Here is a 27726-nt window from a genome sequence, read left to right as displayed (position 1 = left end):
ATTGCATAGAGGTGGCTGTCACTGGAAAACAACAAATAGGCTGAACCAATTGGTCAATGAAGTTTCTTTCAACTGTGAATTTCTGTGATTAAGATAATATAGCACAGTGATAAGAATGCTGAATGTAGAGGCAAAGGACCTGGATTCAAATTCTGCTTTGGATACTTTACACTTGTGTGACCATGGACAAAGCATCAAATTTCCCTAGTAATGTCTCTTCATATGTAAAAAGAGGAGTATGTGTGTGTGTTGGTGGTTAACCTAAATGATCTCTAGGTCCCTTCTGGCTCTGAATCTATGATCCTGTTATTTGTGGAAGCTAAATGTTTACCCTGTGGACTCTAGGGGGCTGGGCAGGATTTGTTGGGCTTTGAAGGATAGGAGAAGATTGATCTCTCTCTCTGGCCCCTCTTTTCCCCCTGCCTTTGCCCCTGTTTTATTCCTCCCTCACCATGTCTATTTCTCTCTGTTTCTCTGACTGTCTCTGTCTTTCTCTCGTCTCCCTGTCTCGCCTCTCTCCGTCTCCCTGTCTTGCCTCTCTCCGTCTCTGTCTCTGTCCCTCCTTTTCTCCCTCCCTTTCCCCCTCCCTGCCCCGTGTGTGTGTCTGTCTCTCCCGCACCATTTCATGACATGACTGACTGAAAAAGGATTAAATAACAGCACACTAGATATCATGAGTGAAGGCCATAGGTGGAGACTTATGAATCACTTCATATGCTCAAATGAGAAAGCAGAGAGAATGCTGTATTGAAACCGCAACTCAACAATAGCAACAAAATCCTGTTGGAAAAAGAATGCTCCCAAAAGACAAATATCTTTACAAATGACAGCATATTTATTAACAATACCTTTAAAAAAAGATTACATCTGCTAGATCACTGATAAATATCATTTACACTGGGATGGAAACTACATGGGGTGTCCTATTTTTCATTTATTTTGCTGTTTTTATTGTTTTTTTAATATGATTTTTGTATTTTTTTCATATTTTTTGTTTTTTGTATTTTTTTAATGTTTTTGTTTTTACATAGAAGTAACCATATTAAACTAAGAAAGGAACACAGCGTGAAATACTGACAATATATATATTTTTTCTGGTTAACACCCTTGACTTTTACACAAGTGGAATCCTGATTATGACTTTACTGAATAAATATATTTAGAAGGTTTAAAAGTTAACTTGTATTATTTGTAAGCAAAAATATGACAAGTTACAGGCAAATTCAAGCTCTCAGGAAAGAAAAAAAATGGTGGCAGCACATTTAAAGGTGAAAACTTTTTCTAGAAAATTTTATCACTTTAGTTATGTTGATAGCTCTGTCAAAGTCAGCTTACAAAATTTCCCTATAATAACAAACAGTCCTTTCCTGAATAATATGGTTTGTTTGATATTGTCACTTTCCAACGCAATTTTAAGACTAAGAATGTAAAAGTTTATAAAGCAACTAGGCCGCCTACATAAAACCCACGACTCATTAAGGGAACATACAATCATATCAAGGATCTTTCTGAAGATTCATATGAAAAAAATGTACTTGCAACAATTTCTTGCCAAAACAGGAGAAATCTGTTAAATTTCGTACATTATCTTAATTCAGACCATGGGATTTTTCTTTAAAGAACAAATAGATATCATATATAAGAAATTTTGCAAACAAATTATGAAACCATCAACATAGAATTAGCTTTTAAAATGTACATTCAAAACAGATAGGTTTCAAGATAGGAAAATTATCTTTTCTTTTCAAAGACTTGGTTGACTATAGTAACTTGATCTATGTTACTACAGGATATGTAATGTTGATTTCCATGTCTAAGATAATGCTACTACGAAGACAATAGAAACTGAGTTGAATATAAAGAAAACTTTACAGTGCAATGAGATGCTAATGTCATAGATGGGAATATTGCACAAAGTGCCCTTCGGGCGGTGTGTTTATGCTTTTGAAATTGCAGCCATTCCTGAAAATTGTAGGTCACAAAAATCTATAGGATGATGGGAGGGAGGATTAGGGAGAGGAAGAGAGTAAGAAGGGGACAAATTTTACATGTCAGAAGTACTTGATTCAATGCATTAACCACCATCATAATTGCCATTTAAATCCAGTTGCCTTGAGTGACAAACCAAGTCTCCATCTGTTCTACCCGGGGATGCCCTGTAAAACTGTACAGTCAAGTTGCAGTTGATTTGGAGACAAGTTTGAACACTCCATCCTTAAAAGAAACATTTTCAAACCATAATTTTATGATAGTGTCATCCATAGCATTTTACAGCAAGAGGAAAAAAAATCAATATCTACATTATATGTTAACTTTAAAAAATTCTATAAAACACTAAATATATAATAAAAAATATGCATATAAGGACATATGTAAACTGCTTTGGTAACATCATATTACAGATGTTTTCAGTGCATTGCAGAGTTTCCAAAGAAACTTCAGACAAAGCTATATTTGCTTTGAGGAAGTACTGTATAATGCCATTTCTAAAGAAGCATAAAACATTTTTTTTTCCAGTAATAAGATGTACTTGAACAACAATATTACTTAGTACTGGGTGTCTTCAAAACAACTAGCTAAATGTTGCTTATATTATCATCAGCAAGTCCTTTAGATATTTTTTGTCATAAACTGGATCTCGCTGTGAGGGATATCATTATCGTACTGATGGCCGACAACGTACAAGCATTTGAAGTTGAGGCTCCAGATCCTCTTGCATACGCACCTAAAAAAAGAAAAAAAAAGAAAGATAATTCAATAAATGAGATAGACTGAATGGAAACATGGCATCTTCTGGAGTATTCTCCTTTGGGACAGGTATTGGAGGGGAGAAGATAGGGAGGTTGATGTAAGTAATGGACTCATATAACATCTGTAAATCTAAAACAGGGTAGCTAGGGGTCTGGAGTCAGGAAACCTCATCTTCCCAAGTTCAAATCTGGTTTTAGACACTTAGTTCCTGTGCAGTTTCAGTTTCCTCATCTGTAAAATGATCTGGAGAAGAAAATAATAATAATAATAAAAAAAAAAACTTTGCCAAGAAAATCCCAGGTGGGATCATGAAGAGTCGGAATGACTGAGAACAATTGAACAACAACAACAACAACTTTAGGACGACCCTCTGAGGTAGATATTTTGTAGATTATGGCTCCCACTTTACAGATGAGTAATCTGAAGGTCCATAACTTGTTTAGCTTCACATAACAAATAAATAACAGAACTAGAAAAGGACCTTAGGTCTTTGAGCATCAGTTACAATCCATCCTTTTCACTCTATGATAGCAAATTCCCAAAGAAATCGGCTCTTCAGGGCATATCTGGTACAAACTTATTGGGAGCTTTGATCAAAATGATACAATTTCAGCTCAAATGGGACTCTCCTTGTAAGTAAAACAGAACAGAAATGGTGCAGATTCTCTCAAAATCATGTGTGCTCTCTCTTCTAAGCCAGACATCTACAACTGGCCTATCTGTATTGTCTGAAGGTTTACAAAGTACTGTACACATATGATCACAATTTCTGAAAGAATAAGCTTTCTCCATAGAATGTTTTGTTCATATTGGACTGGCAATTGAATTTGATCCAAAAGGAATGTGAGACCTCTTATAAGAAGTACCTGGTTATAAGAAACCCTAAAATCACAAGTCAAACCAAAAGAAAAATAAAATCTTTTCAACTCTTTGTGAAGATTCCATCTCACTTAAGGTGAGATAAATGAGCCTCAATCTTCTGTACACTGAAGATAGCTTCCATATCTCTCTGTGGGTTTGGCTTCATGTCAAGATTATAAATGAAGACTCTTATTTTTCTCCAAATTGAATCGAATTTGGCCCCCTTCTGAAAAGTGAAGAAATTCAGATCTATGGGTTTATATGGACTAAGGATGCTGCAAACATATCTCTTTAAATCGTTCCTAGGATTTAATACCAAAATACCACATATACTTGAGGAGATGTGCTGTTCAACAGCCTTTACAGAGAGTTATGGAACACTTCATGCAAAGAGAAAGAACTCTTTGAGTGAGTAAATACTGAAGGATTTGGTTTGGAGCATCCAAATATCGACAAGAAAAATTCAATTCTACGTAATGACTGACATTCAATTTTTGTGCCATATAATGAGTGCTTTTTTAGTTGGAAAATTCATCTGCTATTGCTATATATAGTATTAATAATCAATCAATCAACAAGCATTTATTAAGCATTTACTCCTATGCTAAGCACTGTGCTAAATGCTGGGGATAAAGAGACAAATTCTTGCTCTAATAAAAATTAAGACCATGCACAAAATATTTTAAATGAAATATAATCAGGGACAGTTTGACAGTGAATAGGGAGTTGGTCTCAGAATCAATCAGTTATTAAGCATTTATTGAGTATGTACTTTGTGTCAGGCACTGTGCTAAGCACTGGACATGCAAAGAAAGACAAGAGAGTTCAGATCCTCAAAGAATTCACAGTCTAATGGGGAAGACAGCTATTTAAATAAGCTATATAATTTGGAGATAATCAACAGGGGTGGGGAGTATCAGGAAAGGCTTCCTGTAGAAGACAGAATTTTAGCTCAGACCTGAAAGAAGCCAGGAAAGCTACAAGGCAGAGATGAAAAGGAAGAACATTCTAGGTGTAATACACAGCCATTAAGAAAGCAGAGATTGGACACATGTAGTGTATCTAATGCAATGAATAGCAAGGTCAGTGTCACTTGATCATAGAGTATGTGGAGGGGAGAAAAGTATAAGAAGACCAAAAAAAAGTAGAAAAGGGCCTCATTATGAAGGGCTCTAAAAGCCAAACTGTAGACTTTAAATTTGATCCTGGAGACAACAGGGGGCCAATGGAGTTTACTGAATAAATGGGTTGACGTCAAACCTGCACTTTAGGAAGATCACTTTGACAGTTGAATGGAGGAAAGACTTGAGTGAGAGAGACCAGCAAGCTATTGGAACAGTCTTGGTGTGAGGTGACAAGGGCCTGAGTAATGAAAGTGGCAGTTTCAGAAGCGAGAAGAAGGGATATAAAAGAGAGATGCTATGAACTTAACATCAATAGGATTTGGCAACAAATTGGATATGGAGATTTGAAGAAGGAGGAGAGGATCACAGCTAGGTTATGGATCTGGGTAACTAGGAGAGTGAGTGATGGTATTCTTAATAACAGGGGAATTTGGAAGTGGGTGGGATCAGAAGATATTGAATTCAGTTTTGACATATTGAGTTTAAGATATCTACAGGATATTCAGTTTGAGGTGTTTAATCACATGGAAATGTAAGACTAGAGGTAGGGGAGTGTCTAGTGTTGGATTACTAGATTTATAAAGACTAAAAAGCCTGAGTTCAGGGCCTGCCTTTGATGAACACTGACTGTTTGATATTGGGCAAGTCAGTAGGTCTCTCATGGATCTTGAGAACTAAGATTACAGTTAGGTAAGATTTCAACCTTCTTTGCAACAAAACTCACTTTGCAGAGTGATTTCCCTATATCAATGAATCATAGTTCCAGTTCCTATCCCTATTATCACTGTACATATTCTTTTGACATGTATTTGAAATATTCAATTGAATTAGTTTTTAGTTAACACTATTTTTAGACTATAACATGCTATCAAACAATAAGCATTTATTAAATTCCCAATATGTGTTAGGAACAGTGCTAATTGCTGAGATTTAAAAAAAAAAAAGAATCTTTACCTCAAGGAGTTGACAACCTTAGTGAATTTATTTAGATCAAACATTTATCACTCTATACACACATGAAAGAATCTGGTGCAAATGATGCTATGTCTCCATGTGGCATGAGACCAGGGGTTCATTCTGTTAAATCCTTCTCAAGAGTTAAGTTGGTCCAGTTGGCTAAGGGTTGGGAATATTTGGCTATATAGTCTCATGATATTATGTAGAGATAAATGTAAAGTCTTATGCTTAGGTTTAAAAAAATCAACATCAAAAGCAGAATGGGGAAATAACACGGGGTTGGGGTTAGAAAAACCTAACAAAAATCCAGGCAAGGTCATTTACTTAGGTCATTTCTATTCTCTTAGGGAACCATTAAGTTTCCTTCCAGCTCCCAGTCTCTGATCAAATGTATACACAAACATATACACGTGGAAACAGTACCCAAGTACTGATTTGAAAAATGGTCATTTCTTTTTCCTTGGAGACCTTCAAGTAGATGCTAGATTACCATTTGTTTTGGATCAGCTACAACTTGGAATGTAAATTCTTTTAGGATGGGGAGTGTTCTGTTAGATTTTTAAGAGTGGCCCATTTTTGTTTTGCATAGTTTTGTATATGGCAGGTGCATAATAAATGTTCTTTGCCTTAAATATGATCTCAGATGACTTTGAGATTGTGCAGTTCTTTGTAGAGAGCTTTCCTCTTGCATATGCTAATTAACAGATTTTTTTTTTTTCTTCTGATTTTTACTCCATCCTTTTGTTTGATGCTGCCTGAGGCTGTGTCAGCATGCACAAATTGGTCTGGCTGTTTAATTGACTGATGACCTGTTAAGTTAGTCAAAACTGATTTGTACATTTAGAAACAGTCTGAGATCAGAAGAAACTGAATTATACTGAGTTCCTTTTATTAGATTTCTTCCTTGTCATACCTAATTGCTACTAAGTCTTGGTCCAGTGGTCTTGGACTCATTTGCATGACTTGGCTACATGACATCTCTATGCTCTCTTACAAAGCATCTGTCAAGCCAGAAAACAATGAAAAAATGGCATTCTTACTTGATATCTTTGGAATTCGAATTTGTTCACTGCTACTGCCATCTCCTCCATCACTAAATGGCCTAATTTCTATTATGTAGTCTTCATCAAAAGGCAAAGAAAGCTCCACAGATGTCTTGTTTGTTTCAATTACAGATGTGCTGCTTTGTCTGTTCCATCTATATAAAACCTATAATACAAAAACAACAGGCATCCATTACTACTCTCAGAAAAGACCCCAAGCCCCCCAAATGCCAACTGCTTTTTGCCTTCACCCATCCTATGCCAGCAGGATAAATAAATCAATAACTAGACATCATTGCCTGACCCTAATCCCTACCCTAAATTGGAAACAATATTCTAAAAACTCCAACACTATATGTCTGTGAAGAACTTTGCAGTTCCCAAAGGATGCTTTCACAACTATAGTCTTCATGACAGTCCTGTTAAATAGGTTGTGCAATATTATCACTTTCATTTTATAGATGAGGACAACTCCACCAATAAGGCATTAGTATTCTCCACTATACAACATCATTAGAAAATTGGTATGGTGCAGTGGAAAATTATGATGGAATTGGAGACCTGCTTTTGGACCTTATTACTCAGATGATATTGGGCAAATTTATTCTTCAATTTCTTTATCCTTACAATGATAACATCGGACCTTTATAACAATTTTTTTTAAGAGGAGGAAAAATAATTCAGCAAAATGAATCAATACATTGACTTGATCAATTGTCAATCAACTAGATCTGGGCCCATCTAGTCCATTCTCCTCATTTTATAGAGAAGGCAACTGAGGTATAGGGAGACTAAATGATTTGCCTAGAAAAGGATTTGATTATTCACTTCTTAGAGTCTTAGGTTTCTTTGCTATAAAAGAGAATAGCAGCCTTCTTTCTCTTAAATTCAAGACCGACTAGCTGGACATTTCTTCACACAAGGTCCTTGCATTTCTCTGGGAAGGTGTCATGTTTCCACATATCCCCTGGTATCCCAAGCCTCAAATTTATGTCCTACTACCACAAGGTGCTGAATATCATTTCCTTAAATTAGAAAAACTCATCATTCCTTCACCCGAGGCACCTTAGAGATCTACTCCAGTGTCCCCTTAGTCCTCACTAATGATTGTGCATCAATAAATCCTCTGTTTTATTTAGAGGTGTCAAAATTTCTCATTCCACAGCTCTGGGAGAACAAGCTGGTTTATCAGATGCAGAATCACATCCCAACTTCCTGGAATAAATTGCTTCTTTGATTTACCTCCCATCTTTTCCAGGTATCAGGAAATTCAACTAATTTAAAGTATAAATCTTACTCCCAAAAGAAAGATTTCCTGGGAAAAAATAACAGACTGTACCCAATCTGCAATGTGATGAAACTGACTTCTGTGGCAGAAGATTGGCATTTGAGCATCTTCTCTCTTGGAAGTGATATAGCCCAGGGACAGATGGACCCTGTCCAGACCTTTGGTTTCATGCTTAAAACAGGGCAATTCAATAGACAATTTCTAAAGCAAATCCCATGTTCTGTATTTTCACACTCTCACAATCAACCAATATAACAAACATTTGTTAAGCATTTACGATGTGCCAGGCAACTGTAACCAGGTGCTGGAGATACAAAGACACAAATTAAACAATGTTTGACAGTCCAGGAGACAGTTAGGTGCCAACAGAGAGAACACTAGACTTGGAAGAAGAGTTCAAATCCAACCTCATCTATTAACTTTGTGAGCCTAGCAAGTCCTATAACCCCCTCCTGCTTCAGTTCCTTCAATTGTAAAATATGAGTTATTGTGAATTTCAAATGAGATAATATTTGATCATACTGTATGCTTAGCACAGTGCTTGGAATACAGAAACTGCTTGTTCTCATTCTTCCCTCCTGGATACCCCTTGCTCCCCTGTTCATTGGTAGAGCTGGAGTAACAGCCAGACACTGGGATCCATGAACAATGCCCACCTTCTCATGGCCATGGAGTCTCCTCCAACCACTTGGTTTGCAACGAGAGGTAGCATGGCATTGTGGATAGTGTCAGCCTTGGAATTAGGAAGGGCTGAGCTTAAAGCCTGATTCTGACACACGTTGCCTGGTTGACATGAGGCAAATGATATAACTACTTCACTGAGCACTTCAGACAATGGTTTGAGAGAAAAATCACAGAGAAGATACACATTTTCATTGGTCGAGCCCTTGGTGAGTCTTCCCCACAATGACAAATCAAGAGGTCCATCCCAGGTTTGCAATGAAGAATGAAAATTGAAACTAGTATATACAGAAAAAATAAAAACCCACATCTGTGGAGGTGCTTTTAAGAACTGCAAAGTGCTTTATATATATTATCTCATTTGATCCTCTTGGGTGGTAGACACTCAGGGTATTATGAGCTGCAATGTATCTCCTTTTTGCCCAAGAAAATTTTACATGACCCCAGGTGTATAGGCATATGAAATAGGTGTACAATCAAACATTTAATGATAATAAATCATAATTTCATGACCTCCACATTCAGCTACAAGCCCATACGGCCAGCTTAAGAAGCTTTGATCTATACTAACCCTGAATTAGTGAAGCTGAGCTGAGGCAGTGTGGTAGTGGATTTTGAAGCCCAAGAATATAGTATTCCCTCCTTTCTCAATTTATTTGGAATTACTTATTTGTACATGTTGTGCCTCTATTTCACACGCAGAGCTTTCTTTTTTGCCTTATATCCCCTGTTTTTGAGTCAGTGTGACAGAGTGGATACAGAACTGACCTCAGAATCAGGAAAATTGGATTTGAGTCCTGCCTTTGTCACATGTTATCTTCTAGATGTCTCTTTAGAACTATAATCTGTACAAGACTATGGGATGGTCAACAATGACAGACTTAGCTCTTCTCCACAATACAGTGATCCAAGACAATGCCGATAGATTTGGGATGGAAAATTCCATCTGCATCCAGAGAAGGAACTGTGGAGACTGAATGCAGATCAAAACATACTATTTTCGCCTTTTCCCCCTTTTGTTTTGATTTTTTCTTTCACATCATGATTAATATGGAAATATGTTTAAAATGATTATACATGTATAACCCATATCAGATTGCTTGCTCTCTTGGAAGGGGGAGAGAGAAAAATATTGGAACTCAAAATCTTACAAAAGCAATGTTGAAAACTATCTTTAGGTGTAATTTGAAAAAAATAATATACTATTAATGCTAAAACAAGCAAACAAACACAATTGTGAGCTGTGAAGAACATGCCATTTTGTACTGGTTAATTGCAAAATTCCACATCAAAGAAACAATGAGATTGGTCCTTACTCCTAGTCTCAATGCCTAGAGTTTCTGCAGGTATAACTATTTGCTAAATGAATGAATGAATGACACAATTTTGTACTTTTTTTTAACTACATCAGTATTCTTTAGAGGAAAAAAACCAGCTTGTTTAAAAAAGTGGTAGCTTGTAATCATTATCTTTTTTTCTTTGATAAAAGAAAGTCATGTAATTTTATAAAGCCAGTTCACTCACAAAAATTTCCACTTCACATTTTCATCACTGCACTTTTCAAAGTCTTAAAGCCTTAACAAATAATTTAGTAGCTCATTAGCCTTCAGCTCTTCTCTCATCACTCCCCTTGAAAAAGTCCTCAGATTTTATTTTCTACTAAAGATTCCCTGACTGAACACTTATTACTTTCCATGGACTTTTGAAGCTTTCTGCAGTGTGCTTCTTACCTTTCTTAACTAGAGAAATGGGAGTTTGGGGGAAATAATTTATTTTTCCCTTGGTTTTGTAACTTTGCTATTAGGTCTGGTTACTTGGTTTCTGGCAATTTCATATTTGCATTCCAATCTCTTTATTCTCAAAGGTGGTTAGTGCCTCAGTAAAATGGGAAGTAGAAAATGTTTGTCTTCACGAACTCTCTTTCACCCTCTTTTCTCTTTGGTGTTCTCTTCCACCTCCCTTGTAGCAATTCTACTTCCTTCTGCTACCCCAAATTGATAAATATATGATAAGCTAGTTTACACTGGGGTATTAGCAAGTCAGAAAGTTACATAATTTGAGTGCAAGGAGGGAGCTTAGGAATCATCCAATCCTTTTGGAAAGGATTAATAGATATGACTTCTGAGCCACTTACAATGATCTTAGAAAGATCATGGAGAATGGAACGTGATGCAGTGACCTGTAGTCAATATAACTTGAGTTCCAATTTGACCATGTCCACTTCCTTGTTGTGACTTTACATGAGTCACTTTACAATTTCCTCATCTGTAAAATAGGGAGTTTTATTAGCCCCTATCTTTCAGGGCTGTTGTGACGATCCAGTGAGAAATTTGGAAAGGGCCTAGCACAAGTTGTTTAATAAGTGCCTTTTTTACTTTTCCTGAGGGACAAATGTTCCAATATTTGAAAAAAGGAAAACCCATGTAAGCTAAGCTAAAAAAGGAAAGCTAAGTAAGAATTACTATGACTTGCTCAGCATCCCACTACTAGTTAGTTAGTGGTAGAGGTAGCATTAGACCAAAAATAATAATAATAGGCAGCATTTGTCACACTTTAAGGTTTTTAAAGAATTTTACATATGTCATATCATTCAATTCTCACAACAGTTCTTTGGGTAAACACTGTTTTATTTCTATTTTGTGGATAAGGAAACTGAGTTTAAATATTGTTTTTGGTCACATAGGTGGACATATAGAGCTATGTGCTTTACTTTGCTTCCTGACCAATGTAGAAAACACATTAATAAAGGGATGGTTTGTGAACATTTAGAAAAGGATAGTGGATAAAGTGCCAGGGAAGTCTCATCTACCTAAGTTGAAATAAAGTCTCAGACACCATGAAGTTTGTGACCCTGTCCAAGTCACTTAATCCTGTTTGCCTCGGTTTCCTTATCTATAAAATGAGGTGGAGAAGGAAATAGCAAACAACTTCAGTATCTTTGCCAAAAACCCCAAATGAGGTCACCTTGAAATAACAATAGTCACAAAGAGCTAACATTGCTTCATTAAGAATGAGTCCTACTGCCTCAACTCCCTTCCTTTTCTGATGGTATTGCTAAGCTATTATAAGACAGGGGTAGAGATCTATGCAGTTCACTTACAGTTCAGAAAAACATTTGATAGTTTCTTATGTTGACCTGGTTGAGAGATGAAATATGGTCTACATGACAGTTCAATTAAGTGAATTTAGGAACTGCTTGAACAAGAGGAGGTGAAGAGACACTATTAATGGTTTGATGTCAGTTTTATGGGAGGTCTCTAGTAGGGTGCCCCAGGGATTCATCTTTGGTATTATATCATTAAATTTCTTTTCCATGACTTAGATGAAGATGTTCTCAAATTTGCAAATGGCACAGAGGTACAGGAAGTGGGAATGGGTGGGTTGGGTAGCTCACATGCTGGATGACAAAGATAGTATCCCATCAGATCATGCCATTATTGTACACTGGGATGAATTTAACAGGGATAAATATCACGTATTATATGGAGAGAGGCACAGAAACCAGGAGTAGGGAAGTGAGAGACTGGCCTTATACAGGCCACATCTGGGTGATTCTAATCAGTTCTGGGCACTTCTTTTTATGAAGGATATCAACAAACTGAAGAACATATAGATGGTGCTGCTGCTTATCCTGAAACCAAAACTGAGGAATATTTTCAGAAAGATATATCCCATTGGCTAATGAGATTCAAGTAAAACATCCTAATAATTAGAGAAACATTCAAGTAGAATCAGCTGCCCTTCATGTACAATTTTCACAAGAAGACAAGATGATCCCTTGGTGGAAATGCTGAATGCATTGTGTTTTAGTAGATCTCTTCTGAAATCTTTTTCAACACTATGATTTTATGATTGTGAAACTCAAGTCAGTAGAATTACTATGACTTGCTCAGCATCCCAGTACTAATTAGTGGTAGAGGCAGGATTAGACCACAAATAATAATAATAGGTGACATTTGTCACACTGTAAGTTTTTAAAAGAATTTTACATATGTCATATCATTCAATTCTCATAACAGTTCTTGAGTAAGCACTGTTTTATTTCTGTTTTATGGATAAGGAAACCGAGTCTCTGACTCAGATTTAAGTACTGTTTTTTGGCATAGGTAGAAATGGCATTCAAACCCAAGTTATCCCTGAATTCAGGCTTAGCTTCTTTTTTATTTTTGAGTCTAGAGTTTTTTGTTTCTAGATATATATTCTAGGAATACTTGCATTTTAACAGAATACCAAATGAAAAGAGGGCAATACTTAATCAAATGGAATGAATATCTAATGGTGAAAATTTATACACTAAAGCATTTAGATGATGTTGATGCTCAGAGGCAGACAGGCCTTCTTTTATCACGCTTGGCAAACTTCCTTTATACTACCTACTAAAGTTGAGAATAATTTAGGTTTTATAATCACTGCATTACCTAATAACTCCTTTTTTTTTCAGATGGTAACTGAAATCATCGGCTAACATCTTCAGATATTTCTATATCATTTCTTTTTTTAGAAAAATGGGATGTTCTTCCTAGGTTCTAAAAATTTCTGCTATCTTTCCTACTTGAACAAATAAGAGTTATGGATAGATGATTTATCTTCTCTCTTATTATGTCTTACTTTCCAGAACAGTTTAGCAAACAGGGTCATTGATTCATTGTCTTGGCCAGACAAGGGATTTTAGAGGCTATATAGTCTGACCCTCTGATTTTGAAGATGAGGAATCAGGTCCACATAGGTTAAATGATTTGCCCAGGGTCCCCTGGATAGTAAATGGCAGAGTCAGACCTTAAATCCAGGTCTTCTGACTTTAAATCTTGTATTTTTACCAATGTACCACTTCAAATTTACATTCTTATTTTTTAGCAAGAATAATACAAAGCTGTTGAAAACCACTATTAATGTCAACATAGCATAATGGCTGTAGTTTTCATTGGTTCTATATTGCTCCTTCCAGTTACTTAAAGATAGAACTCTTGCCTGACTGATCAAGTGAATGAGTGCTCACATTTCCACATAAAAATCTTCCAGTATCTGAGTAGACATACCAACAAAAATGATCAACCACTAGTAATATTTGGAACTGCATTACTATTCATGGAAAATAAAAATAATTTCACAGGGAATAAACAATGAGTATAAAATTTTGAAATAAAGGCTTTATGACTTGTTTGGGAACTCATAAAAGGACTTTCAAACTGTTTTGATCCAGCTTGCTTAAATTGGGTCATTCAATTTTTCTCCACATCTCGGTCCAATGCATTGGCCCATTTGTCCACAATCCAGCTTTGGGCAGAGAGCCACATTTGGGCCATGTTCACTACACATTTCATCTATGTCAAAGGAAAGGCAATGGTCCTGAAAAAACAGTTTCATTATTGGTCTTGTGAATTAGTTACCCACTTTGTATCCTTTTACTTCGGATTCATTGTCCAAGGCTTTGACTTGATCCCAATTCAGTATAATTTTGGAGTCAGATGAATTCCATATGATGTTTCCAGGGGGTTGACTTGGTGCTAAAAATTAAGATAGACGAAGTCATAGATTATTAAGTTTTGATATTTTCTGATGGATGTGTTCCTTACTAGAATCCTAAAGTGGAGGCAATTTAATGGGCAATTGCACTAATATGTATCTCCAAGGTCACTAAAAATCTGACATGAAACACTATCACAAATGGAAAGGGATTCAGTTGGCTGCTCAACATCTACAGCTAGAAGAGGTAACCCTCATTGATGAGATAAATGAAACCTGGACTTGCCTCAGAGCAACAAGATTCCCGTGATATTACCAAAAGATCTGATAGCAACAACAAAAAAAATTCACACAAATGCATTTATTTATAGAAATCTAAACCCAAATAACCACATGAGACCAATTCTGTGATCTTCATAAAAGAAGAAACATGGCAACCTTGCTTCCAAACACCATGGACTTACGTGGCTTTTTTGTTGTCACGTTGACAGTCACACTGTAAGGTCCAGTTCCAGCAGTATTGTAGGCCTTGACAGCCAAATGATATAAAGCACTGCCTTTCAAATTGGTTATTTTCGTTGATGTTTGATTTCCAATTGTTCTTATTTTTCTAGCATTCTCTTCTTTATCATCATGACTCCAGTATTTGACCTGGGGAAAAATGACAGAACAGTTTAGGAATTCAAGCCTACCACAAACATTCCAAATGGTTGTGTTGATTGATTAAGCTGGAAGTTGTCCTGGATGTCATTTTCTAAATGGAGCTCTTAATTTTTGGCTTTTCCAATAAAACACATTTCTTCCTTGGAGTCATCGATTTTAAAAAAAGAAAGACCCACTTTTGTTCATTTCCCCATAATTGCATTGTATTTTGAGATGGGAAATTGGACAATATAATATCTGGCTCATTAAATGCTTTGCTTCTAAATCTTCATGCAACATAGATATTCTCATGCCATTTTGCCAATGAATAACTGCATATGTATATATGCACACATATGTATATAATTCACAAATAGCTACTGAAAACCAGCATTAACATCAATATTGCATGATGGTTTTCATGGTTCTATCTACCTCCCAATTCCTCAAAGGCAGAATGCTGCACTAATGACCTAGCGAATTAAATTCTTCATATACAGCAGTGTATAGCAGTATGTTAAAAGCAGCTCTGATGAAAAATGAAGCTTTCATAATTTGGAATTATGCCCAAAGGGCTATAAAAGTGTGTGTATCTTTTGATCCAGCAATATTACCACTAGATCTATATCTTAAAGAGATCCAAAAAATGGGGAAAAGACATATTTGTATAAAAATATTTATAGCAACTCTTTTTGTATTGGGTAAGAATTGGAAACCAAAGAGATTTCCTTCAATTGTTTAATGGTTAAACAAGTTGTGGTATGTGATTGTAATGTGATGTTACTGTGCTATAAGAAATTATAAGCAGAATGACTTCAGAAAAACCCGGAAAGACTTACATGAACTGATGCATAATGAAGTAAACAGAACCATAGTAACAGCAGTATTGCATGATGAATTGTGAATGACTTACTAGTCAATACAGTGATCTAAAACAATCCTAAAGGATGAAGCCTATGATCTGCCTCCAGAGAAAGAAATGATATTGATTGAATACAGCCTGAAGCATGCTATTGTTCCCTTTCTTTCATTTAAAAACATTATTTGAATCTTCTTGTACAAAATGACCATAGAAATATTTTACATAATCACACATGTATAACAGTTATCTGATTGCTTACTATTCTAGGGAAGGGGAGGGGAGGGAGAGAAGGATAGCATTTGGAACGCAAAACTTTAAATAAAAAAATTAAAAAAAATTGAAGCTTTCATCTGGGCCATTAAGACATGTAATCTTAGGTTATCTGTTTGCTCATCAGATGTCATATAAATTTCTCACTTAAAGTGACCTATTAACCAGAGTCAAAGCAAATGTGTTTCTCTTACCTCATAACCCTGAATCCGTCCTTTACTAAGGGACTCTAGTGGGGAGGACCAAAAAACTTCAATGTCTGTGGCAGAGAGGCTTCTGGCAAAAATGCTGGGTGGTGGTTTAGTGGGTTCTGTGGAAGGACATGAAAAGAGTCTTAATCGTAACTGAAATGATTATTTCTCTCATATGAACAACCAATTATTAAGGGGAGATCTAGGGTTTTTTCCTTCCTATTTCCTCATTGAAAGTTTAATCTCTCAAGAACATTTCTGACCTTGTCCCCAAATTTACTCCACCTAGACCTTGGCTGACTTTAAACTGGCTCAATACAATTTGGCTATCTATATGACTCAATCCTGGAATTAACATCAAAATAGGGGAACATTTTCACATATTATATAGGCTTTGACCCTTTTCTTCTTTTATAGCAAATTTTTGTAATCATTCTATGTGATTGATATAAACACGATATTAGATCTTTTTGGCTGGAATACATTTTAGTCACTATGGTAAGATGCAAGCTTAAGATTTTAATTATGTAGCCTAGAATTTTAGTCTTTTCTATTTTCAAATCAACTAAATAAGTAGAAATTTAACATTGTTGTTTGTCTGTTACTAGTTCCATATTCCTGTGTAAGATAAGGTCTAATTTCTCAAAATGGTACGGGGACAATTAGGCAATGATGTAAAGACTTGTGAAACCAGGATATAATTCTATAATTCAGTGAGTTTAATAGCATAACTGTCTCAATTCTGTATTAATGAAAAGGATTTCATTATAATTGTCTCAAAAGAAGACTGGTTGTGGTCTCTTTTACAAATGCTTAAAGAGATATTTACTTAAAGAGAGCCACCTTTATTGAGGATTATTCATTTGAACATGGGTAGAAGTTGAAAATGTTTCATTACAAACAACTTACTTAATAAGTACCATTCTTAAATTATATATTTAAACATTCTATTTCAACATCTTGTGCTACAATTACAATTAATATGGTAGCTTTTGAGAGAATTCATTAAAGTCCATCTAATAAAAAGTGTTCTGTTATAAATTCCTTAGTGGAATATCACCTTCCTAATGGTTGAATGAACAATGCTAAGTATAAAAATTGGGTTCTAATTCTCAGTTTTTATTTGAGTTTTTAAGATATATCAACACAGCAATTTGTTAACCTAGAAATGTAACTTTGCTGGTCTTAAAGATTCCAAATTTAATTTTCTAACAGTAGAGCTAGAAGATCAGAGATAAGTCACTAATTGACCTGATTACTGGAAAAATAAATTTAAAATTGTGTTAAGACTAATATTGTAAGAGATTTTTAGCAGACAATGGGACTTCTACAAGTGACCTCAGGAGGTCAGTTAGTGGAAACTGTTCTGGGACCATACCCTGACCAGTATCAATTGTTTCCAGAGAACTAGTCAGTTGTGTGTCTGAGCCTTAAGATTTGGTAGACCTGTGAAATGGACAATTTTATTTTTTTTTCCACTTTGCTTTTTTTCCCTCATGTACCTTTTATCTATAAGCCTATTTACCAAAAGGGTCTGTCTCTTTTTGGTATTGGTGTTGGTCAGTCTTTCTCCCTTTTCCCTTCACATTATTTCCCATCATAAATGAAGTGGACAATTTTTTTTTTTCACTTTTGCTTCCCCCCCCCCCCCAATGTACCTTTTATCTATAAGCCTATTTAACAAAAGGGACTGCCCCCTTCAATTTTTTTGTTTTAGAAAGATGTCTAGAGCACTGAAACATTATGTAGCTTATCTAGGGTAACACATCCTCTGTGTCAGGAGGTCAGGAATAGAAGTCATGGCTTCAAGATCAAGATATACTCTTTCCACTATATCATGTCTCTTTCACTGCATGACTCTAAGTTAAATTGCTTTGAACTTATCAATTTTATTTACATGTATGCTAATACAAATTGTGTCATTTTGTTGGTTATGATAGAATTTAATTACCTTCGACTTTTTGATTTAAAAATACAATGCAAGGTCTTTCATAGCCCAAATCAGGATCAGGTATCAATTTTAAACCACTAAGATTCTGTCCAGAGAAGGAAAGAGTGCAGCCACATTAAACCATGTACCTTCTTCCGCGGAATACACCACTGTGACTGGGCTGAAAGAGCCTTCTCCTTTGTTGTTGTAGACTCCCACTTTCACTTCGTAGGGGGAGAATGGAGGCAGACTCTCATTCCTGAACACGTATCTGGAGGCATCCGCAGAAGCTAACACCGTCTGCATCCAGCTCACTTTGCCAAAGGGTCGAAATGCTACCACATACCCAAAACCACCTCCATTTTGTAATTCTTCAGGGACAGTCTGGTAAGGAAGGGAGTGGGTATTCAGAATTAGCGAGAATCTTTGGGGCCACTAAATCATTTTCTTCCTTTCTGGGTATTTTTTAAGGGGAGAGGCAGAGATTCTTCCCTCACTTTCTTAGTATACTATTCTTCTTATTATTAATTCCTATATTATCACTATTAATTCTACATGATTATATATTTTTATATACAATAAGTTGTTAATGTCTGCTAAGTTTTAATAATAGTAAGATATACTACATAATAGTATATTTTTGTTATATATGTATCATATATAATTTATAATAAAATAATTTTAATAAACCATAATATACTATAATATAATCCTATTACTATCCTAGATAGCATATATACATAGATATACATATATAGACTTATAGTAATATAACTAGTACCCTATGATATAGTAATATGATTATATTATAAATTATATTTAATACATATAGCCTATTTTAATAACATTATTATATTCTATATGATATAGTAGATAATATAACATATAGCATAGAATAAAGTTTCTTAAACTGTAAGTTGAAAGCCCATATAGTATCATGACAATGTGGGATTGCAAAATTATGATTTATTTTTAGTAAATGTTTGCTTTGTATACTTATTTTATATACCTATGTACCCAGGATCATGTAAAAATTTCTTGGGCAAAAAAGAGGTCGTAAGTGGAAAAGTCTAAGAAACTCTGGCATAGAATATACTGTACAATATTATTATGATATTATACAATAATATAATAATATACTATGGAATATAAATATGATTATATTATATCTAAAACATAATGTATTTTAATGATATACTATATTACTATATACTATAGTATATTATTAAGAGTAATAATAACTTCTAGTATATTATTATTACTAATTAAGTATATTGTTATGGTTATGTTACTATTAGTAGTAATAATATTAATACTATATTACTATTAACTAAATATTGTTAATATATTATGAATAGTAATAATATATCTTGTTATATTATTACTATTATTAATACCTAACATACATGTATCAATTTAAGATTTAGAAAGCAGTTTCCTTACAACTCTGTTAGAGACATTGTAATACAGTAGGAAGAATGATTAAGTTAGATCAGAAGTCCTGGGTTCAAATCCAACCTTACTAGCTGTATGATTCTGAACAAGACATTTAACCTCCCTGGGTCTCAGTTTATTACTCTATTAAAAAACAGAGTGAGTGTAGATCACTTCTAGGGTGTTTTCCAGCTTTCAAGCTCTGATCTACAATCATAGGATCTAGTATCTAGGTAGATTATCTATATTTTGTCATTTGACCAATGACATCATGAGGGCAATATCTTGACTTGCTACTGATTTGGATTTAAGTAAGAGCAGAGCTGCATAAATTCATCAGTCTCGTTCTCTCTTCCAGGGTCATTGGAATCCATTAGAAAAATAAAAGCAGGATACAGTGAGTGACTTTAGCCTATCTAAATTAAGTTTTTTTCCCCCCAGGTATCAGTAATTTGAGGCAAGACTTATTCAACGTCTAAGGGCCAGGTAAAAATTTAAAGAAAAAAATGTTTTAGTTTATATCACAAATATATCAATCTGGGAGGAGGGGGAGCAGGAGAGACAAACCTTCAGAGTTTTTGGCCAGAACAGAAAATAATTGCTATGTACATTCATTTTAAGTCTCAAAATCTTAAACAATAAGTAATAGATGCTTGGATTGGAGGTCATTATTGACCATACATTGAAAACCAGAGTGACTTGGGTTTAAAGGCTAGTCCAGTAGCTCCATTGGAATCACAATGGAATTTTAAAAAGCCTTCCCTCCCAAAGAGATATTTTTAAAAATCATAAATGAAAACTGTATAGGACAAAAACAAATTGTCCCAGAATAAAAAAAAAAAAACTTTAAAAAAATCTAGCCTCCAGTCCTTCAACTATCTTACAAAATATGGGTAACCAAAAATTATGTTCTTATGCCCAGAGAACCCACATATAAGAGTTTGGTGCTGCAAGTGGAGACAAGGACCATGTGTGGTGAGGAAAAGAGAAGGAAAAAGAGGAAAAGGAGGAAGAGGAAGAGCAGGAAGAAGAAGAAAAACAACAACAAAGAGAAAGAAAAGGAGGAGGACAAGAAGAAGGAAGAAGAAAAAGAAGAAAGAGGAGGAGGAAAAAAGGAAGAGGAGGAGGAGGAAGAAAAAGGAGGAGAAGAAAGAAGAAAGAGGAGGACGAGGAGGAGGAGGAGGAGGAGGAAGAAAAAGGAAGAGGAGGAGAAGAAGAAATAACATCATTCACCATCTTTGCATTGGCAGATTGGATTCCCAGAAGGCAGCTGCTACCGCTACTCATAGATAATATTGCAGTGACATTTAATCCAAAATATTCTCTTAAAAACCTGATTCCCTCCTTCCCACAAATACATAAAACATCCATGAAAGAAGTAAGTTTAAATTTAGACCATAATAATAGTGAAGTACAAGTTCTAAAACCAGATGATGTATGAGTTAATCTTCACTTTCCAAATGAGGAAACTGAGGTTCAGGGTATTATGTGACTTGCCACCTCCATCACTTAAACCAAAACTACTTCTGTTAGCACAGTGAGCAGGAAAAAGAAAAGAGAATTGACAATAGAAGAGACCTTAGAAACCATCAAGTCATTTAACATATGAAGAAACTGAGATTTTACTTTCATTATCATGAAAAAGGAAAGGAAAGGGGAAAAAAGAGAAGGGTTTGGACAAGAGACCTCAGACATCCTTTCTAACTAAATCTTTGATCCTGTGTCCTAAAAAGTACTCAGGTTTGTAGTGACTAACCAGAAGGAAAAAATAGTAGGACTTCTGATTTCTTTTCCATGGCTCATTCCACTAGACAACATTGGATATAAATACATATTTTCTTAAGATCCTTTTCAAGTTCTTGATATCTTTGGGGCTGGTCATGATTTGACCATATAGCACATATCTCTCCTCAGCATACATTAAATATATCCAACAGACTCAAAAAATACTTGGATAAGGAGAATCCTGACCTATAATACTCACAGATTGGGGAACTCAATGTGTGAAAATTCTTTGGTGAGTTTCTGGTGCTTTGATGGATAGGGCAAATCCTGTCACATCCTTGTTTTTGCCCAAGAATCTTGGGTGTAAAAGCAAGGCTGCTGCAACTAAAGAATTCCCTGATTTAATGTAAACCAAGAGTGGCTGGTTTCCCAGTTTTTAGGGCTGATTTTCAACTCAGTAGTTGAAATATGTAGCTAGAGGGTGAATGATTTCTGTGGCTACTAATGGTGCTGTCCCATTGGATAAATGGAGGATTTTAATTTCTGGGGCTGATGTCTGGAATCCTTCAATGGCATTGAAAACCCTTTAGAAAGCCCCCTTAAAAATCAATTTTTAATAAATTGGTGACTAACCTTCCTCCAGGTTTCTTAAAACATTCCCTCATAACTGATGGCTGGGGCAGCATTAAATTTTCCAATAGCAAATGGCTAGGAAATCATGCCAGTATGCCAGATCTATTGCTCACCTTCATTTTAATTCAATCTATCACACAGCAATTCAAGAAGAAAAGGAAAAAAATGGTTTTCTCAGCACCAGTTTCCGTTAATATTTTTCCCTTGCATTTCTCCCCCCTTACTTTTGTGGTTGTTTTTTTTCATGATGTATGGTTTTAAAAGACTTGCTTCTACACTTGCTTGGTCAGGTGCAGTCTTTTTTGCACTGACCATTAGTGATATGTCAGGGAAGCTAAGAACCTCAAGTGCCCTTTTAGCTGGCTGGCACAGAGGGGTTGAGAACTTGACGGCAATGCTTTGCAATGAGAAAAATAACACAACCGCTCCAATTAATTTATGTTTTCTTTGCCCTGTGATTCATTTACCTCCCAGGTTATGACCAGCTCAGATTTGCTGCCTCCACCTCCACTGACGTTAGCTGGGGTGACTTCAGGGACTGTGCAGAAGACAAAAAATAAGTTAGGGCACAGGGAAAAGATAACCGAGTTCCATGAAGGTCAGCCAGTTTAAGTGACTCACTTCAAACAGTTAACAGATGCATGTATGGTACCTCCTTGAACTTCCACTGCAGAGACCAGAGACTTGAGTCATTAAAGCATGGTTTGGGGCCACCATTAGAAAATGAAATGTGCCAAGGAAATTGCCATTAATTACCTGTTTCCAATTTGACAAGGTACAGATGTTTGTGTGATATGTCTGGTTGAAAATTCAGTGTTGTTTCAAGAGCCTGAGTGGTTCCATGTGATGAGGAAAGGACTGAGATTCAGGTTCTCATTAAGTAGTTAAGCATTTATTAAGTACTACTCAGCACTGTGGAGGTTTACAAAAGAAATGGAAAAATAGAGGCCCTGCCCTCGAGGAGCTTACACTCTAGATGGGGTGATGGGACATATATAAATACCCGTTACATGAGATCCATCGCAAGACAACACCAATGAGGTCAGAATGCTACAGTACAGATTGAATGGGTAAATGCAGCAGGGTTCCATAGTACAGGAATGATCAGAGTTGGGGTGGGATTAATCAGGGAAGACTTCCTGAAGAAGGTGAGTTTTGAGCCAGGTCTTGAAGGATGTGATGGACAGGGGTTGACCACTGACTCACTGGGTTTAATCTCTTTGGACCCCCGTTTTCTCTGTAAAAGAGGGGAGATGATACTGGTTTCCTCTTCCTCAGGATTATTGGGAGGAATCAATAATACTGATAAATAAAAATTCAAAGTCAATACTGTAAAAAATAAAAGCGCACATGACAAGAAGATGATTATGTTACATGAATGGTTGAGTCAGGAATAAAATAAATTTGGTCCCCGATTTGGTGGGGAGAGCTGTACATTTCCACCTGCACAAGACTAATGAAACAGACCATGGCAAGATTCTATGAGCACATATATAAAATAGCCCATGGTCTTGAGCTCTTCAATGGCCTGTTGGGACCCATGTGGAGACATATAGCTCAACAAGAAGTCACACATGGAGTCCCGATTCATTTCTTTTCTGCTCACTCCTTGACCTCCTAGGGAATGGCCCCATGAACCAGGGCTGCCTTAAGCTGAAAGTCAGATGTGAGCATATAGAAAACCGGGCTGCACTGCTGACTGAATTGACAGGATGTTTTGATGCCTTCTTCCCTGGGAGTAGCTTATGCACTAAGAAAATGTCAGTGAAAAAATATCTGTAGAATTGTTATTCCGTGGCATTAGTGCTTATGAGGAGATGACCTTATTTGGATTAGATTTTGTTTTCACCCTGTTAGAAGGATGTTTGAGGCTACAATACAGGTGAAGAAACGAGTCAGCGCTTCTGGGAGGAAGGCCAATAACAATGCATCTGCAAACATAGCCATGGGGTGATGTCTAGTGAAACATGGGAATAGAACACTTGCTCTGAGACCTCATTTGCTCCGCTAAGCTGCTTCCTGACTAGCTTGCTTTCTGTCCATTATAATCTCTCAAGGGGAAGGTGAGCTAACACAGTGCCTCATTAGAGCCAAAATAAATAGAAAATTAAACACCTTTCTCCCAGAAAACAGACTAAGAACACTTGAAACGCTGGATTAGCAATTCTGGGTGTTACTCACGGGCTTCCTCTGTTCTTCGTTTCTCTGAAGGTCGGCTTGGCTCCCCAATTCCAATGGTGTTGGCTGCAACAACACGGAATTCATATTCAACCCAAGGGTTCAGGCCCACTACAGTAGCAGTGAATGTCCTCCCATCGATGAGCTCTGGGACTGAAAGCAAGCACAAATGGGGATTTTTTTTCCCATTAATTTCTTTGGTAGTGGAGAGGAACATGGTGGGACAGGGTGTAAGCGTGACATGGGAAATAAGAAATTATGCAGGAGAACCGGCATAAAGGATGTCATTAAGGAGACACGAGGCAAAAAGGAGGGACTGATTATGGGGTGGGAGGTGAGAATCGGAGAAATCTTGAGAGATGACTGGTTCTATTATCATCTATTCAGAAAACAGGGTAGACCTTTTGGTGAACTTATTGGCAAACATCAGCAAGAGTCCCATCAGTTAGGAGGGCATGGGTTAGAACTGGGAGAAAATGCCTTCATGTATGAGATCAGAAACGTTTGACAAGCACTGCATGAAATAACACCCACCAAATCTCAACACTAGAATGTTTATTTATCCAGTTTCTAAATGTGTTTGGCTACCTGACTCAGGACAGCCAAACAGATTATGGTGGAACAGCATGAGGACAACCTGAAGACGAGTTTTGGTTGTGATAGTTATTAACTATGTGAACTTGGGCAAGTAATTTAATTTCTTTCAGCCTCAGTTTCCTCATCTGTAAAATGAGGATAATATATACTGTATTTAAGGGTTGTCTGTTATTATGTAAATGTTCTGACTTTAAAATTTGGTGGTATGCATCATCAAAATGGTCAGTGGAGGTGAATTAATAATACTACTTCACTTTTAAAATGATTTGTATTTTTAAAAATGTTTTCATATACATGAATATGTCTTGTGGTCTAGTGGAACAAAGTGATGGGTTTGGGGTCAAGAAGACTGGAGTTTAAAACCTTCCTTTGATACTCATGCCTCATTAATATCTTCAGTTACCTCATTCCCTTTGATTAGAAGACTGGCACTTACTAACTACTTAATAAGGGTTTATTGTATTTTATTATATTGTGGATTCCATAACTTCTCTGGGTTCTAGAACTTGTCTAATAAGTCACAGACTGGCTGAAATCTGCATCATTGGGTAAAATTTTCCACCATGACTATAGTTACTCATATATTATCTTAGAGGAAACTTGTAGAAATCCTTTGAGGGAAGTAGATCAAAACTTATCCTTCCCATTTCAGGAAGGTGGGGACTGATGGATAGACAACTGAGGTGTTTTGCTGAAGATCTCACATCATTTGTGGATGATAGGACCAGGACTAGAAGTTAATTCTCCTAACTCCCCGTTCTAGGATTTTCTCATAATAATTATAAAAACAACTCATATTTGCATAACATTTTAAGATTTGTAGTGCTTGTATAACAAAAAAAAATATCACTGTGAAGTAGTGGGTAGGTATCAACATACATTATTTCCATTTTGCAGAAGAGGAAACTGAGGCTGAGAGAATCACTAATGTCAGAACAGCACTCATACACCGATTCTCTTGGTTTTACTACACTATAGCACATTGTCTGTAGTGAAGTTAACTCTTCCATTAATACACTTAGAAACTGAATGAATTAATATTCGAGTAATTGGACATCTGAGAAAAACAGTGTTTAAATAAACACCATGTAGAAAACATAAGCAATATGAACTCAGGAAAGCCAATGAATCTGGGCTTGGAAGTCATCAAAAGACTTAGTCCAACTCATGGATTCAGCCTGTACCTATTGGATAGAAGCCATTAAAACTATTCTCTTCCCTAATTCTTCATACAGTAGAAAGAGTACAGATGACCCAGGCTCAGAGTCCGGTGCTACTTTACAAGTCACTCTAGCTCTCTGGGCCTGCCTGGATTTTCTCATCTATCAAATGAGAGAATTAGTCTAGATGGACACTAGGGTTCCACTTACTCTTAACTCTCTGATCCCCGCGATTCAACTGTTCATTTGTTTGACTTGTTATATTGATTTTCTGTATACAAAGAAACCATTTAATTCAGTGAATGTGTCAATAAAATCAGGATTTTGTTTGTTTTGATTTTAAACTGTGGTTCTGTGTTAAAATTTCTCCATTTATAAAGTGGATCTATAGCTATACATATATACATATATATACATGTATAGTGAAATACATAGAAATTTTGTCATAATCATAATTTTAAACCAAAACATGTATAATTCTTAGATTATATATGTTTTGGTTTTAAATATATATTAAGCACAATATAAATATATTAAATATGCACTGTGTATATATATATGTGTATGTGTTTATATATACACATATATACCTACCTACATATACATGCAACAACATACACATGCAATATAGGTACAGAATGAACATATGTATACATGTTTGTGTGCAGGGATATATGCACATGTATATGCATATATGTATACATGTATATGTATATATGTTTATATGTGTATATATAGATATAGATATATGGGGGTGTAGGTTCCTGGAATGTTAGGGTTAGACGGAACATTAAAGATCATTAAATCCAACATATGACCTTATTCAGTATCATTTTATAAGACATAGAACTTAGAAAAAGACATAAGTGGGTCTTGTTCTAGCTAATGCAGAAGTAGAGAGTAAATGAAAGGCTTCTTGTCTGTAGCCCTGACCACTAGGCTGGACTCAGGAGGTCACTTTGTTTAAGGGCTGATTTGCTGTATCATCTGATTCCCACATACAGATCACTTCCCAGTGCTGCTGAACCAAGTTACCTGTATTGACTGCTTGCCAGCCCACGGAAAATGGAGTTCTGGCCTGAATGACATACATAGTGACCGGACTGTGGTTATCTGCTCCTGGCCTCCAGGACAACTGGGCTGTTGTATCTGTGATTTCATCGATAGTCACGGCCTCTGGGGGACCTGGGGGGCCTGGAGAGACAAATTAAAAGATGCTGAAAATCTCTAGACTGAGGTTCTAACCATAGGAGTATGATACATGAAAAGGCAATCTCAATTAGAAGGGAAAAACAATTGTCTTAGTCATGTGATCCCTGAATCTATTCATCCAGTTAACAACTTCCCCAACCCAAAATTAATCTGTGAATATTTTGTATTTTTTATATTTAGAAGTTCTCTCTTCCCAGGGGTATGTTAGTTGATAGAGCATTATTTAATTTTATTTTTGCATCTCCAATGCTTTATATTATATCTTATCCTTTTTCTCTTTGGATTGACATCAGAGTGATATGAACTTTCACAATGAAACTCCCCTGTTTTGAATCAATTAGCCACTGACTCTTCAATGCTTAGTCTTAAACATGTGCCTGCAGTGAAGAGTAAACTCTTCCATTAACATACTTGGAAACTGAATGTATCAATATTCAAGTAACTGGACATCAGAAAAAAACAGTGTTCAAATAAACACTATGAATAAATATATAAATAATAATAATATAAAGCAATATGAACTAAGAGACTGGCCCAGGATGACACAGATAGCATTTATCAAAAGCAGGACTTGAACTAGGGTCTTCTTGGCTCTGATGATTGCTTATTCACTAGGCTACACTGTGTCTATTTCTTGCACATTGGACCAGGAATTGGACCCGTGATTTCTTGGGTATAAGGAGCTCCCAGGTAAGGAATCTCCCTCTACCATTGTGGACTGGCC

General features: G+C 36.0%; 1 protein-coding gene across 2 annotated transcripts in view; it reads right to left on the bottom strand.

Moving 5' to 3' along the window:
* Positions 1 to 812: 812 nt before the first annotated feature.
* LOC127551357 (contactin-4) overlaps positions 813 to 27726 on the bottom strand; it is a 703767-nt gene continuing 676853 nt past the window's right edge. For both annotated transcript variants that reach the window (XM_051981038.1, XM_051981047.1), the window contains exons 15-23: positions 26826 to 26984; positions 24037 to 24186; positions 22323 to 22393; positions 18213 to 18447; positions 16137 to 16252; positions 14633 to 14819; positions 14097 to 14209; positions 6734 to 6902; positions 813 to 2725 (exon numbers count right to left, since the gene is read on the bottom strand). In XM_051981038.1, the coding sequence (XP_051836998.1) occupies positions 2625 to 2725; positions 6734 to 6902; positions 14097 to 14209; positions 14633 to 14819; positions 16137 to 16252; positions 18213 to 18447; positions 22323 to 22393; positions 24037 to 24186; positions 26826 to 26984 (1301 nt within the window). In that variant the 3' untranslated portion in view covers positions 813 to 2624. The remainder of the gene's footprint in view (positions 2726 to 6733; positions 6903 to 14096; positions 14210 to 14632; positions 14820 to 16136; positions 16253 to 18212; positions 18448 to 22322; positions 22394 to 24036; positions 24187 to 26825; positions 26985 to 27726) is intronic.

This window comes from Antechinus flavipes, chromosome 1, assembly GCF_016432865.1.
Source record: "Antechinus flavipes isolate AdamAnt ecotype Samford, QLD, Australia chromosome 1, AdamAnt_v2, whole genome shotgun sequence".
NCBI classification, from domain to species: domain Eukaryota; kingdom Metazoa; phylum Chordata; class Mammalia; order Dasyuromorphia; family Dasyuridae; genus Antechinus; species Antechinus flavipes.
This window is presented reverse-complemented; position numbering and strand designations above follow the sequence as displayed.